The 16,712-nt window shown below is 32.3% G+C and overlaps 1 protein-coding gene across 2 annotated transcripts in view; it reads left to right on the plus strand.

The window, feature by feature from the left end:
- The window catches only part of LOC129918063 (ABC transporter G family member 20), a 65,041-nt gene that overhangs the window by 40,697 nt on the left and 7,632 nt on the right, over positions 1-16,712 (plus strand). For both annotated transcript variants that reach the window (XM_055998398.1, XM_055998397.1), the window contains 3 exons: positions 13,864-14,023; positions 14,148-14,410; positions 14,503-14,596. In XM_055998398.1, coding sequence (XP_055854373.1) covers positions 13,864-14,023; positions 14,148-14,410; positions 14,503-14,596 — 517 coding nt within the window. The remainder of the gene's footprint in view (positions 1-13,863; positions 14,024-14,147; positions 14,411-14,502; positions 14,597-16,712) is intronic.

Consider the following 16,712-nt stretch of genomic DNA (forward strand, 5'->3'; position numbering starts at 1 on the left):
GAAGTGAATTTAATGATAGAATAAAGATAAGAATAGAAATTAATTAAAGGATAAAAAATACAGATTTTTGGTCTCATAATAGCTGTACAGCTGATAAACTTAAAATAATACCTACTTAATTACCTCATTAAAGTGTTAATCATTATTTTCAAGAATATGATAATTGTAGTGACAAACTATTTTTTTTTTTTTCATCTTATGCAATTGCAAACCATTTAAATCCGTTTTCTTTTCAATTTTTTGATACCTGTCACTTATAAATTAAAGCTTGACTTTTATTTTCGCACTTTAATGTCGATGTGCATCAACTTCAATACTTTAATTGAATTATTAATATTATTAAAGTGTTATTCGATATGTTAATTTTTTTTACAAACACACACAATAAAAACCGTCTAAAAAATGAGCATTTGATAATTACATTTTACAATTACTTGCAGAATTCATATATACTCGTAAATGCATTATTTGCTGTTGTGTGTAAATATAGAAAATCTTAGCGGCGAGATAAAAACACTTGCATTGTCGATGAAAGTTCTTGATGCAAGTCCAACATGCAAAGTTCAAGTTAATTAACATTCTTTTTACAAACACGTTTCGAACGAACATTAAATTTATTTATTTTCAACTCACAACATGAAAAAAAGAAATGTATTTCATATAATGAATGTGATACATTTTTTATAATAACAAAATGCATTATGACATTTTTTAAGTAGAACGAAGTATATTTTCAAAATTCAAAAATTGAGTGAAACCAGTTTGACTGGTGAAATTTGACAACGTAGCATTAATCAGTTTAGTTTGAAGGGGCACTAGGATCCGCCCCTATCAACGGTTAGAATTTTTAGACAGATGCTTGCTAGATTTCATGGGCACCTGTTGCATAATTCGTTTTCATGTTGTTTTTTCTTCTTTCTTTTTGTAGAAATAGACCAGAAAATTAATTTCAAAACAAAAATTTATAAGAAATTCTTCAAGTTAATACAACTAGGGGCATCTTATTGACAAACATTGAGTAAAACCAGTTTGACTTTAGAAACTTGACAACGTGGCATTATTCTGTTTAGTTTAAACTGGTTTAGGATCCGCCCCTATAAGGCCAGGCGCACACATGCGATTTCAGTCGCACGATTATTCAGCCGAAAAAATGGATCACACGCATTTCAATGCCGGTAAACACACATGCTTTTAAAAAATAGCCGCGATTAAAAAATTGAAAACTGTCTTATTTTTTTGGCGACGCGATTGTCGCAAATTAAAATGGAACAAATGGACCAGCAAACTTATGCACACACTTGCGACTAAACCGAAAACGACTAAAAAGTAGCAGTCGCAAAGAGTCCAAATCATGCGCACACATTCGATTTTCAACCACTCGATTTTTTAGACGCAAGAAATGAAACACATTATTTTAACTGAGAGCGCACAGACTTGCGATTTTAAAATCGCAATGTTTAAAAAAATGGATCCGGTTCTATTTTTCGCGATTTTTTTTGCTGCACATAAGGATATATTATACAGAATATAATGTACCTGCCCGCATGTGCTACACTTGGAACCATGTTTAAAGTACATTAATGGATGTACATTAAATGGATATTACTAGAAAGTGTAGTATAGTGGCTCTTTTTTTATAAACGATAGGAAATTTAAAAGGGCAATTCCATAAAATTCATAAAAATTTAGGAAAAGACCCTCAGAAATTTACCCAGTACTATATTTCTTGGTGAAATATTGGTACTCGTGGGGCACACAATGTGTATTACACATTGCAGAGAATCTATATCCATTTCTAATCTGGTAAACAAGCTGTCAAACCCTTACCAAATTTTGACACATTTATCACTTTACCACTTTTACCAGAGCTTACACCGTTTCATGAATTCACCTTATCATACAATTTGATCGTAGATACCATTTGTATGAAATTTTCTATTACGAACGGATTTCGTGATTGTTTTCTTTGCTGTCATTTGACCATTAGATTTGAACAGTGAGTATCTCCTGTTTTTTTTTTTATCTTGAGATAGTGCATTTCTTTATCGAAAAACGGTCAACTTTTACCAACCAAACATAATGTTTTTTCTTGCAATAAAAAATAGTCGCGGGATTTTTTAGTCGCAAGTGTGTGCACTGTAATTTTATGTTGCGACTGCGATTTTTTAGTAGCAACGACTGAAAATCGCATGTGTGCTCCTAGCCTAAACGGTTAGAATTCTTAAAAACCAATGATGCAGATCCGTGCTAGATTTCATGGTCGCCTGATACACGTTTGATGGCTCGATTTCATTCTTATTTCTTTTTTTCGGCATTATCAATTCCGTGCGACAAAAGTTTCAACAGGCACATTGGGTACACTCCTTATCAACGGTAATCTCTTTTTCGTGGGAGGTTGCTATATGTACATATATTTATATATTTTTATTTTTTATGTTGAGCTTTTTTAAAATATTGTTGATTTATTGTCTTGCTTCTTCAAGTTCATTCGTAATAATGAAAACACTTTTTTTTTTTAATTTAATTATTTATTTTCTTTCGATATATTTGTTAATGTAGTTATATAAATATTAGTATATAAGGTAACTTAAGAAAATTATTTAATAATACAGATAAATTCATTTTCATAACAATCTTTGTATACAAATAGAATACATAATTTCAATTTCCCTGACGATTGTGCAAATTTGTCAAATTGTTGCCACCATTTACTAATTTTTTTCCTAAAACACGTTCCATCTGCCGTCAAAAATTAAATTGTGCACACCTTCAAAACCCAAGAGTTAGTTTCTATCATTATTTCTCTCAAAATTGCTCAACCACCATAAAGATTTGTCGCAGCCTATGTTATTATTGTCACAGCGCCCCCTACATTGTCGACATACCCCCTTCAAAACAAAACTAAAGCAAAACAAACAACAAAATTTACAGCAAAAGTCTCATCATCACACAGGTGCATTACACTGTGGTGCACTTTGTTGCTTCGGTTGCTGATGATGGTGTATTGTTTTGTATATTAAAATTCATTTTAATGGCATAGTACCGCGTTAAGTCCGTCCGGATATCCTTTTTCAAAACCAACAAAGGAATCCGCTACATTAACCACCACGAAAAAACACCACCTAGCGCGTACTTGCGGCATCTGTTTCATAACTACTATGCTCTTTTTTCGTTTGCTATTTTATTTTTTTTGTATTCATCACTTTTTCTGTGTAGAATATAATTAACACTAAAATGAATGTTCACAAAAATACACACACACACACACAGACAAATATACAGAGTAAAAATGCTTCGGATACTTTATTTTATTTTCTAGTTTCATTGGGGTGTGCCACAGCCACAGTATAACCCTCTAGAACACAAAGTAGAAAACATGCCATTGTTTCTTCGAGGCATACAAAATAATATTACGGACACCCCTTTTTCTTGTATTTTGTATAGTAAGCGAAAAATCGTAGCGAAAAACCTGCTTCTGACCATAGCATGATGTATAACCTAATAACTTGGCTTTTTACTACCCTTGGCATAGTTTCCGGTCTACGTCCATCGTCAAGACAAAAAGCTTTGGTCTTGTAGATGTAATGTGAATTTCTCCAGGAGTATATTTTTTTTGGTTTCTGCAAAAAAAAAAATGTTTATTAATGTTTTCAAAATTAAAAAGCAATTAATATTAGGTAGTACCTACTTAACTATATTTTTACCTGTTTAAAGGGCATCTGCAAGATTGACGTAGACTCAGGGTATCTATCTTATAATAGTAATTAGAATGACCAGTGAAGAAATCCTTCTTTGGAGAAACATATAAAAATAGCTTAGGCCATGGGACCCATTTAACAAAAGTCGTCCCCAACAGAATCTACCCACTTGGTATAGCGTAATTATTTTCGTACCTTGACTAATAAAATTGGCTTTGCAAAAATATCTTAAAATCTCTGCACCCAGAATATCTCTCTCTGTTCTACAAAAAGTCCCTTACCAACATTCCTGTCTTTATACCTACCTTATATACCCCCTAAAGGTATGCAGGACGCCGGGTTAATCTGCGACTATGTTCCGGTTGAGTGGTAACTTAAAAGGAAGGAATTTTTGTTTTGTTTCGCTTTATTTGCAAAACTTAAACAAAAGCGAAAAAACAGCAACGAATTGTTGTCAAAACAAAAACACACAAACTCTACTCTCTACCCGACTATGATAGAGAATGGGGTATTGTGTTGGAGGTGCGGGCGAGAAAGGTAAAGGCAGTTTTAACAACTCTCAGAAGTTAGTCTCTTAATGTTGCTTGCCACCTTTATGGTAGGTGGCAGGTGTAAGTGTGTACTTCAACTATGCTGCTGAAATAGAAGAATAGTTATACATACACAAACACACACACACATACATAGAATTTTACACGTAGCGTAGCTGTTGAAGCTGGTTTTAATAATTATGAGTAACTTTTGTTTACACTCTGCAAACATGCAAGCCATTCATTTTGAGTTCTTTTTTGCCGCATGTGTGTATGTTAATTCAAAATTTTCCAAGCACAAATTTTCAGATGAAGGATCACATGTTGTGTAGATTCAGGAGGGCTTTTAGAATACCGCGATGTAAATAACGAGATATTTGTAAGGGCTTATATGAGGTAGCTAACATACCTATGTTTTTTGGTAGGAATTTATGGTTTCAACTAATATATGATGGGATAAGATATGTCTCTCAAGGAAACAACGGATATTTATAGTAAAGATAAAAGTAGGCAGAGTTATGTATCCGAAAAATATAGACCATCTAAGTCAACCAGTGTGATAGAGCAGGTTCGTTTTGTTAGATATAAGGGTTATTAAAATGTGTTTTTTAAAGAAACAAACTTTTTGTAGCTTAAAAATTAAAATTTATCAACTGGAAAAGGAACATGGAAAAAGCTATCAACAAGCTATGACACAAAGTTTAAGGTCAAGAAAAACTTAAAACCCAATTTTATGTTTCTTAAGTCCCTCCATGTAGTAAGCTTTGTAGTGCCGAAGGGGGTTCTTGTACTTTCTACAGCAAAAGGTCATTTCCGCAGGGGTAGTATACAATAGTTAACAGGGCTTAAAGAAGGATGTCATTCCTTCCAACGCGGAAAATGGTAGCAGTCGATGGCAGCATCAGTAGGTCCTTTCAGATCAAACTATCTACCTTGTAACTCTCTTATATAAGTTATATTGAAACCGGGCCCTCCTCTTTGGAAATCGTTACACCCATCAATTCTTGCAAATAAACTACAAACACAGAGGAATGCCTGAAATTTGTAACTCACTACGTCGTCATGAGATCGGATTTTATGAGAAATTTATGACAGCTTTTTATCACAAGACACTGCCAAAACCTTACCTCATTGCATTTTTCTAAATATTTCGGGACACCTACCACCAACACCTAGTGTGGCAAATCGGTGGAAACACTGTCAATTTGACAAGACTGAATTGTTGGTAGCAAAAGAAATATTCAGAAAAACTGAAAAGGAAACCAAAGAAATATACGATAGAAAGAGCCAGGAACACTGATTTTTCAAAACAAAGCGGATGAAACAGGAGTACGAAAAGCAAGTGCTGAAGTTTACCGAACGTTGATATCTCGAATAAATACAGCCCTGATACAGAAGTCCGACGAGTATATGACAGATGACCTTAAGGGTCTAAGAAGAGAACGATCCAAATAACTTGGTGACTCGAGAGGGCCGACTAGACACCGGAGAGGCTAAAGTGATGATTTTTTGGTTGAACCAGGAGCATAAGCGTTATTTTGTAAAACACCCATTTCAAATGCATTTTAAAGATACCTACCATAGAAACAAAAAAAAATCTAAGAATCTTAATTTGCTAAATAGTTCGTCTACCTCTCAGGCTTTTATATCAAGATTTGATATCAAACTTAAATATCTGCAAATATGAATATCCTTTCATCCTTAATAACAAAAAAAGTTGAAAAAAAACTCATGATATGCGTGTATCTGTATGTACCTATATCCTTGCAAATTGCAGGTACGTTGTCTTAACTGCTGCTAGTAAGTACATATATGATGTATAATATCACATCACTTTTATACATCAAATTACATACTCTAAAATGTCACAATTCTGCCTACTCCAGCCAAGCTCTTGAGTAGCTTTTTGAAAGTACAAGTGGGCACAGTCATGAGATTAGACTTGAGCGCTTGAGACATCACATCATCTCCTTATACGAGCAGTTCAACAAAAGCATAATAACATCAAAATGTGACGAAAAGAGACAACAAAAGCCTGCAAACAACTTAATTTTCGAAGTAAGAATGCAAAATTGTTAAGTCAACAATTTGATATGAAAATAGTAGTTACTTCTCTCTTGGTAAGGTACCAAAAGAGAAAATGTTGCATGATGTACAATGTACATATACATTTATGTTAGGCTACCATTTCTACTATATAGCAGGTCGTATAAAGTAGTTCAAACACGTACACCTCATTGTCAGATGTGAGTTTGAGTTTGAGTTATGGCAAAAAAGGGTAGGGAGAATCAGTTTGTTGTAAAAGTTTCAGAATTTAAACTTTTCCAGAATTATTCTGAAAGTCGGAAGAGAAATGTACAATGTGCATAGGTATGTGTGCATTTGTGTTATATTTCCATCATCCTTCATGAATTAGCTATTTTTGTGCCTCTGCTCAATTCTGCAACTGAAGTATAAAGGCAGAATTCATGACGTTCTCTAAGAGAGAGATACTTCTGATATTGTGATGTGCATTTTTGCTGAAATGCTGAAATGCTATGGAACGCCAAAGGCGCGACAAAAGGTTTATAACGCACTTGTCATTATAATAATACGTCATTATGAAATTAAATGCAATTAAATTAAGTGGGCTTGCATGGGTTTTTATATGCAAACATAATTATTTCGAGTTATTAGAGAGTGAGTTTTAATTGGTGTCGATGTGTGTGTGTATGTGTTTGGGTGTGTGTGTGAATTTATTCGCGGTTATAAGTATTTTTTTTTTAACAAAAGTGAAGTGACACAGATGCAAATTTTATCTCCCCCCTTGATGCGATATGCATCACGGCAACCTTGCATATTTGTATTTTATTTTTTGGGGTGCAAATTTTCAATTAGTTCAAATAAAATGTGTGTTTTTGGTCGTTTGATGAACTTAAAGAGCTAAAATATAATAGTTTTTTTGTTCAATAGAATTATGGTTATAAAGCTATGGTAATTTTTTTTGTGGATTTATTTAGCGCATTTGCAACATGTCAAAGTCAAATAAAATTCATAATAATTATATGGCTTGTGGTAAATCAGAATTGAATATTACAGTGGTAATATCAGGGATTTTGCATATTTAATTATAGAATCGCATAATATACTTAGAAAGGATTTATAAACGTATTTTAGTTTTATTTTATTTTTTTTAAATAAAATTATGACTACACAAACGATTAATTTGAAATAGGGTTTTTTTTTAATGGTTAAAAAGTGGAATAGATTAAAATAAGTTTTTTTGTTTTTGAAATAATTTCCTGGTTTTAGATTTAACTAATTAGGGCTCATTATTTTTTTAATTGTATTTGGTAATTTACTTTGAAATAGTTACAATAACAAATATTTGCTTCACAAGTTCAAAAAGGGTGTTTTTTTACTTTCTGCATATTGCAGATTTCCGATGTTGATATTTCTCCTAGTGGATTTCGTTCTCTTAAAAGATTTGTCGAGCTCGTAGAGTTATAACAGATTTTTATTATGAAAGACACAAAATATTCAAAGAAAAAAAATGTACACTCAAATACGGAAGATCATTCATTACCAAATTTCGATTTTTAATCAGACATGTTGGTATTTTCATACCATAACAATTTTTGAAACGCAGGTTTAAGTGTGTCAGCAGTTTTCCTTACATCAACATTTAACTTAATCTCACTTGTGATATTATATTAACAATGATAATGACTTATCTTATTGAACAATTTTTTCCTGGCATCATATTTGAAGTAGTTACCGAGTTATTTGAGTATCATAAAAAGAAAATACTTGAACATTAAAAATACATTTTTGGGGATAAAATGATTTGTGTCAATCAAAAAGTCTGTTATCGAAATCTACATTCAAGTATTAATAAATATATACCTTACATCCATACTTTCCTCGAATATAGGTACCTTCCTCCTTATCTCTGTATGCTTTCTCAAATATAATTCGAAATCACATCACACACACACTTCTTTCTCGTCTCCTGCAAATGAACACACTTGTCTGACCATGGGGAAGGGGATAAAGGACACTTTTAGAATCTCAACTTTTGACAATATTCACAAAAAGCATAGCAAAAAAAGGATAACGCATTAAATTCCAAAGTATTGTGCCAATACACAACTTCTGCAAACCGGAAATTGTCTGCTCGACTGAAACTTGTGCGGTAAAAGCGGTTCGTGTGAACACCACCACACACACACAAACATAAACACACACAGGCAGAGAGAGCTAAAAAAAAAAAGAGTTTATTTCGTAATAGAATGCGTCTATATCGTGGCTAAAACTTATTTCCTTAAAACTTTCCAATAGAATGAATATGAAAAGAAAAAAAAATAAGCAAAAGAAAAAGAGAATATCTAGTAAAAATAAAAAGGATAACTGAACTGAGAAGTAGGTACTATGGCAAAGTTGAGTCCTGATGTTTTTCTCTCCTTTTATCAATTTGTGTTCACTTGTTTCCGTTGAATCCAGTAAAAATCCATAGTTAAAAGTCCTTCAGGCTTATACGCGCGAAATGTAGTCATCAGTTTTTATCTCTCTAGACTATGGCGTTGGGTTTGGGTATGGCTTCGTTGGTTGGTTGGTTAGGTTAGGTTCATGGATGATGGCAGGACCTGCGGTGCTAACAGTGATGATGCTGATGCTTATACTCTGATGCTGATGCTCTAAAGCTGAGGCTTGGTAAAGTATGGTGTTTGTAATTGTTTTTTGTTTCTATCGCTGCCTTTTTGGTGGTTGTTCTTTGATCACTATAAGGGTGGTGATTAGCAGCTGCCTTGCCAGAAGCAAGCATAACAAGCTTCTGATAAGTAGTCTATGGAAAGAAGCATTGAATAAGCGAAGAAACAGTCTTCGGTTCGGTTCAGTTCACAAGCAAGCCAAAAACTTAGGGAATTACTTTCATAATTAGATTTTAAAAACGATTTGCTTTGAAGTTTGACCGGCAAAATATTTTATTTGAAAAGTTGCAAGCTCAAAATTCTTGGCAGGAATTTCATCGTTTGTTGTAAATTGATAGAGAACAAGTAATTATTATTACCGTCTGAGGGATGTTAATTAAATAATAAATAGGAAACAATTTGTGTGGCTCCCCAAAAGATAATAACCTGCACATAATCAATGTTTAAACTTTTCTATTATTTATAGATATCGTTTGTGGTTTATTTATAAATGAATGAAATTCAGTCTCGTATAAGAAAAGATTTACGTCTGAACCTTTAATCTTTTTCATGCCTTCAAGCGAGACACATAATTATGAGCTTATAAAAAGTAATTACATGCCCTTAAGGAAAAAACACACACATACATCAACACTAATATGATTTTTCCCTAATTTCTCATTTTTTTTTGTCAATGCATCACAGCATGTTCAAGAATCTTAAAATCTTGAGAACCAACTATCATAATTACTTCTCTTCTTATATGTTTGTATGATGACGAATCCTAAACATATTGTTTCTGTGATGATGATGATAATAACGAAATCCTGTCACGTAGTTCTGTAGCTTTATGAACACAGAAACACTAGGAAAAATCGTTATGAGATTAAAAAGTTGAGCGAGGTCAACTGCTATTGGCATTGAATAAAGCATCTCCCTACCCTAACCTCCTTTTCCACACTTCCATTCAAAAACCCATTCAACCTCATAGAGTAAGCAACAATACATGAAAACAGATACCACATGCCATGAAACAAAGTATCTTTGTTGGAATAGGAAAATGGTTTTGTTTTACTCAGATATTGAACGCAAACCTATCAAATATTCTATTGTGAAGTTTTGTGGAACGAAGAACTTTGTGGACGCACACATGTGTGATTGGGAACAAGAAGGCGGAAATTGTTTAATAATTTAGTTTAAAATATTTTTTTTTTTTTTTTTGTTTATTTTTAGGTCTTCAGGTTATGACATAGAAAAACATTTGGAAATTCAGCAAGTTGTTTTCTTAATTTATTTTATTTGCTTTCAGTTTTTGAAACTAATAAAAATGCTTATGTACATAAGTTCCGTCCCTGACTATGAAAGTACAGAAAATATGAACAATTGAATTTAATATATTTTTGTCCAGATGCATGTTTCATGAATAGAATTTTAAAATGCAGTAATGTTTATTATTTTTTTTAAATAAAAAAAAAAAATAAAAAGTTAAATAATTTGCAAATTCTTAAAACAATACCAACTATTTGAAATTCATTTATGAAATCTCACGTTAAAATATGTGAATTAAATTGCTAAATGGTTAATCAGCCCACTTATGGCGGTATTCGATTTTTTTATTTCATTTTTACTTAATCCGATTTTCAATTAGTAATTTCTCAATTCACCATAAATTGCAACGTTAATTTAAACGTTAATTAATTTTTATTCAAAGGTTACACAGCACGCAGGACTTTTTTTTTTATTTAATTTTTTTTTATTTACATTTTATACACATATTCGAATGTGCATATAAAATTAAATCAATTCGAATGAAAATGAAATAAAGTGGCACCGTTTGTGGTCAGCTCTTCATCATCGTCATGTGGAAGTGCATCAGGCAAGTTTGTAACTATATAGGTAAACCTACTGCTGTTGCTTCTGTTTGGTTCTGATGGTTGTGCTGCTGCTGCTGCTGTTGCAGACAAACGTTGCATATTCACTTCGCTTCGTTTAATATGTCAACAATTAAAGAATTTTTAACGAAAATTAAATTTTCTCTCTTTGTGAATAGAGTTAAGAGCTGATATGGGCTTTACTTGAATTTTCTACTTGGGAGATTAAAGTTGATTTTAATTCAGAAATAAAATTTAATTCATAAATTATTAAAACAACTCAACAATAACAAAATACAAACTTTTAATATTTTTTCTGTATGTCCTTACAACAGATTCATTTTCAGAACATTTGTTTGAAAAAAACAAATCAACTTTTTTTTACAAGTTTTTGCAACAGAAAAATTGAATGAATGTTTAATCTGGCTTACACTCAAAAGTATCTGTAATGTTTATTTACTGCATAAGAGGATAATTGTTAATAACAATTGAAAAAGTTGTTTTACTAACAGCTCAAAAAATGGCTGATTATATTAATTTTCAGAAATTAATTATTAAAAGTTGAAATAAAAAATAAACTCTATTCCAATTCCGGTTCCAATTCATAAAATCAATTGTTTTTCGTAAAATTTGTACTAAAATATGCAGATATATAACTTAAAAAATAACTGCAATTTATATTAAAAATAAACAAAAATAAAATCGTTATATGTGTTCACTGTGGCGTATACGTGCTTTTTTTTATTTCTGAATTTATAGCCTAGTAACCTTCAAATTCTTGCGATTATATACTTGTTGATGATATTGTCCGAATAATTGACTAAAGTTTTCAACCTACAAATGGGATTTATATAAAAAGTGGGCAAATGCATTATAGTTGATGGATATTTAAGAATTATTTTCAATAAAATTGTAGAAATTTTGCTTTCATAAAAATTGTATATATTTTTATGTACAAAGGTGGAAATCGTTTTCTCACCAGGAAAACCAGACAAAGATAAATATTAGAATCAAGTCAGTGCCGTGGTGTTAAGATCATGTGTTATTTATGTTTTTAGCTCATAAAAGCACCAGTTTTAAACGATTTAATCATAAGTTTTAAGACAATCAAAAATATATATCATGCAAAGATGATGTGATTATTATAAAGACTTTATTAAATACGTTAATACCCAACGCATGTGCTCTACTTTTCTAGAATAAACAAAAAGTGATGCATCTTTTAAACACCAGCTGTAAACTGGTTTTGTATTTCCCAGACCTATGTGAAAACTTTTCCCATATAAATCTATGGAGGGTTAAAGTTAATAAAATATTTTAAGATAAATGTATGCCAATGATAAGCAAAAACTACCGGATGGATTCAATTTCCCACCACTCCATTGATAACTCTCTATAAAACGATATTAACTTAATCCTCAAAAAGTCCTTATAACCACAACTATAACCAAAACACTATACATCATAAAACAAGCGAATAAAAGTTTAAAGTTCATTATTAAAGCCTTTAGAACAAACCTTTTAAAACTCATCATCATCATCATCAGCATCCATAATCTTAATATAAGTTCCAATACATAACTTTATGGTTCAGCACAAAAACATAACGTTTACTTTGTTCCTTTTGATTTTAAAGCTTTCCCCACTCTCTCACTCACTCTCTGATCACATTAGTTGTGCTAGAGTAAACCACTTTATAGCATTCATAAACCGAGGACTGAATATAAAAGACCCAAACAGCTTACGTTTACCTTTTCGCAGGAGTTGAGACTTAATTTTCATGGGATTCAACTTATTCTGCATGATTTCGCTTTTGGAAAAAATATATATATTTACGTGTTACGTCGGTCGTATGTGGGTGTTAAGTCTCTCCTCATACATTTTCACTCTCTAGAATTGTTTATTTATATGGAAGTAGTGTTGCAAAATTTTTATTATAACAAAAATTAGGTACTTAATATTTAAAACGTTTTATTTGAAAAAAAAAAAAAAAATCAAATCTAATTTTAAAACAGTATTGAAACTCTTTAAAATACATAGTTATATAAAAAAGATAAAAAGAACGTAGAAACTAGAAAACTTATTTCATTATAACCATCTTTGTTTTGTTATTGTCTTTAGTTGCGAGATTTCAGAGGGAAAACCAAGCTTCATTGTTTCTTCTCCTTTTGTTGACAATGCAGACAATGTATAGATAAAGAGACGATTTTCTTAACACAAGTGATTTGCTTTGAGCTTTATTGCAAACTCATTCCACTAATGCGAATGCTTACTGAATTGTAATGAAAAAATTTGTAACATTCTTTACCCCATAGCTTGTTATACTGGGTATTCCTTGTGTTACTCAATAAGTACAGGGCGTTTATTTTTATGACCTCTTCTGCATATTTTTTGTTAATGTAAGATTTTGGAAAGTAAAGTTTGCTTGTGGGAAGTGTCTGAAAAACTGGTACAATTTTAAATCTATTTTGATTTTTCATGATTATAATGAAAGTTATGAAAAACACACAAAACATAAACCTTACCTATACTAAGGTACTGACATTTTTATACTACAGCTTAGTACGTACTCGTATATGTATGTCAAAACATATACCCAACAAAAATTTAAAACTTTTTTTAAAAAGTGTTTTTTAAACTTATAAAAAAAATGGACAGTTATACAACAAATTCTGAAAATTTCCACCTAAATCTTGAACAGAGTTTCTGAAAAATCGACATTATTAGAAAAAATTAAGCGTGTTGGTGGGTGGGTTTTTTGTTTTTTTTTTTTATCTTTTTTTCTTTTAACAATACACTTTGAGAATTTCAGCGAAATTGTTCGAGCTATTCCCAAAATGTATACTATGTAAATAATAGTGGGCGTGGCAGTGGAAATCGGAAATAATGAAATTTTTTTTCGAGCCTACAAAGCTAGGCTAAGGATCACTTTAAATTTTTTTTCTCATTCCGTCAAGTCTCCTTGAAAAAAAAGTTATTCAAGAAACTATTACAATTGTATTTAATATTTTGAAACACCCTTTTGAGTACTCTGTAAAAATTCCATGCACATCTAAAATATTCATATATGTTTCAACATTAAATTTTTTTTCAGCTATGGACTCCTTGGTGCATCGGGTTGTGGCAAAACCACTTTACTCTCATGCATTGTCGGCAGAAGAAGACTGAATTCTGGAGAAATATGGGTTCTCGGCGGACGACCAGGATCACGTGGCTCCGGAGTACCCGGTCCAAGAATTGGATACATGCCTCAGGTTAGTTTTAAGTTCCAGAGTAAACGTTTTCCAAAGTACATACTAGTTTTTCGGGTTCTTTTCCATAACAATGAATACTAAAAATATACTATATTAATGTGCGTGTTTATATCTTTGTGTATAGGAAGTTGCATTGTATGGAGAATTCAATATGCGAGAAACTATGCGTTACTTTGGTCTCATAGCTGGTATGGCTAGTGGCGATATCGAGGACCGAACAGAGTTTCTATTAAAACTTTTGAATCTACCAAATGCTTCGAGATTTGTTAAGAATTTAAGTGGCGGACAACAGAGACGTGTGAGTTTGGCAGCTGCTTTGCTTCAAGAGCCAGAACTTTTGATATTAGATGAGCCAACTGTTGGAGTCGACCCTGTTCTACGACAAAGGTTTGATATATCCATCCTATCCATCGCCCCATGACACAAGACATTAACTATTAAAACTTTGCCTTTAAATTTTTGTTTTGTTTAAATTTAAGCATCTGGGATCATTTGGTGGATATTACCCAAAATGGCAACACAACGGTCATAATTACAACACATTACATCGACGAGTGTGCCCAGGCACAAGTGGTAAGTACACCTGTCTGCATAATTCCTTTTTTTATCTCTCATTTCTTCACACCTCTATTAACTCTCAGGCCATTTCGAACAAGTCACAAGTGGCTGCAAAAAGGAAACTTTTTTTAGGGAATGAAACCAACTTTTTTTGTTGCAAAACAAAATTGACAGGTTTTTCAGGTTTGGGGTTAGGGGAATGATTTTCTATTCTCCAGCCTTTTGTGTGCTGTGTGCGAAAGTGGAATTGTCCTTTTTGTGTATGGTTGTGTGGTGTTGTCCTTTGGGAAAAGAGAAAACCTTTGGATTTACGAGTGTTGTGCTCCGGAAAACGAAAACCACCCAGATTTATTTACGCGCTGAAGAAAAGACGATAAAAAGTAAATATGGAGAGGAGTTAAGTTGTGCTTACAACGTATAAACCTGAAAAATCATCACAGGTTGAATTATGGGGGATTCAATGACCGTTCTTGGGTAAAGTTATTACCAATAAAGCCACGTTGACAATAGACTATACACAGGATTCGAGAGAATATGTGATAATGGGTATTAAAAAAGAAAAAAACTTTTCTAGCTAGTTACTTTTCCCAGGTGTGAAAAATAGAAACTTTGTCGAATATATTTTATAAGCACTTTTGATTTTATGAGAAACTTTAAGGTCATGGATTAAGGATTGCTTCATTCAGCTTTCAATTTATGAGTTTTTTTTTTGACAAAAACTCATAAATTGTTAGTAATTCAATAAAAAAAAGTTGATTTTGTCCTGTTGATTGTCATAAGTCTTCAAAAAAAGTAATAAATTATTCAAAATGTCAGTTTTTTTAATGAGGTTCAGTATGTTCATTTTAAGAGTACATTTCATAGCCATAACTCAACTTGGTCTTATGTATTATTTTAAAATATGCGTGGACTCATAATTATTATACACAGTACATACGATGGGAAAAAAAAAGCTTTTAAGCTTTTACCGAAATGAGCGTTAATTTCGGTCAAGGACAATCCTTTTACCCAGTTTTGTTTTTTTTTTTTTTTTTGTTCGGCTTAATCTTAATAAATAATGTGGTGTACTCCTCGGCATAGCCTCCTCGGTGCCGACAAATTCTTTTTTCTGCTTTAATAAAACCGGTTCACATTTTTATGGCGGCCAAATGAAAGTAAGAAGATAAAAAGGAAACCTTTTTTTCCGTTTCGTTATTTTAGAGGCAAAATAATCCCAAGATGCACAGAATTACCTGCAAAGTATAGTAGTTACTTGAAGATAAATTCTCTAGCTCCATTAAACAACAATTTTCTCCACAACGCCTTCCATTTAAATACCCTCCACTTAATTTAAAAATTTTCTTTTAGAAATGAATATCAAAGAGAAAAAAGGACTTTCATCTGCTTGCTTGTGCTTGTACTTGTACCGCCGCGCGCCTCGTTCAAAAGGATGTCTTGAGAGAGTACTCATGATACGATACACGATATAATGGTGTGCAAATAAATTTCATCCTTGTACTATAACTCTGTATTTTTCTTTATTTTGTTCTTTTTTTTCAACTTTTAAGATGCTTCTCACTCAAATCGCCATCGCCGGGACTCAACTCGGTAGTGGTATAGGACTTCTTTAAGGGGTCTTGTGTTCTTGTACACTCCACTCTAATATTGAAGTTACTTTAGCCTTTGAATTAGTGCAATAGCTTATGTTATGTGTAGCGAGAGAAAACGAGATACACTTACAAAATCCACAAGGAAGCAATTTTTATATTCTCATTGTGGGTGTTCGCGGTACTGCCATCACCCTGAATCCTGACTCGACTCAACAGAGGATGAAAAAAAATAAATTAGGTATTTTTATTTTTTTTTTTTCGCTGAGTGTAGATAACCACCATTGGGGATTGTATAAGATACATACATTCATACACTTAGTACTGTCCTATACCGCCGACGGACATAATTCCTTCCTTGTGGCGAAGGGAGTATTTCTTCCATTTTTTTTTCTCTTTTTTTTTTTTGTGTGGTACTATAATATTCGTGACTTTGTTATACCTCTGCCCTCATTTTGTCTGTGAGGAAATAAGGGACATTTTCCGCTCTAATAAATTGAATCAGGGAGCGTAAAGTCAGAGTATTTTCTTTTTTATAGGTATGG

The sequence above is a fragment of the Episyrphus balteatus genome, chromosome 4, assembly GCF_945859705.1.
Source record: "Episyrphus balteatus chromosome 4, idEpiBalt1.1, whole genome shotgun sequence".
NCBI classification, from domain to species: Eukaryota; Metazoa; Arthropoda; class Insecta; order Diptera; family Syrphidae; genus Episyrphus; species Episyrphus balteatus.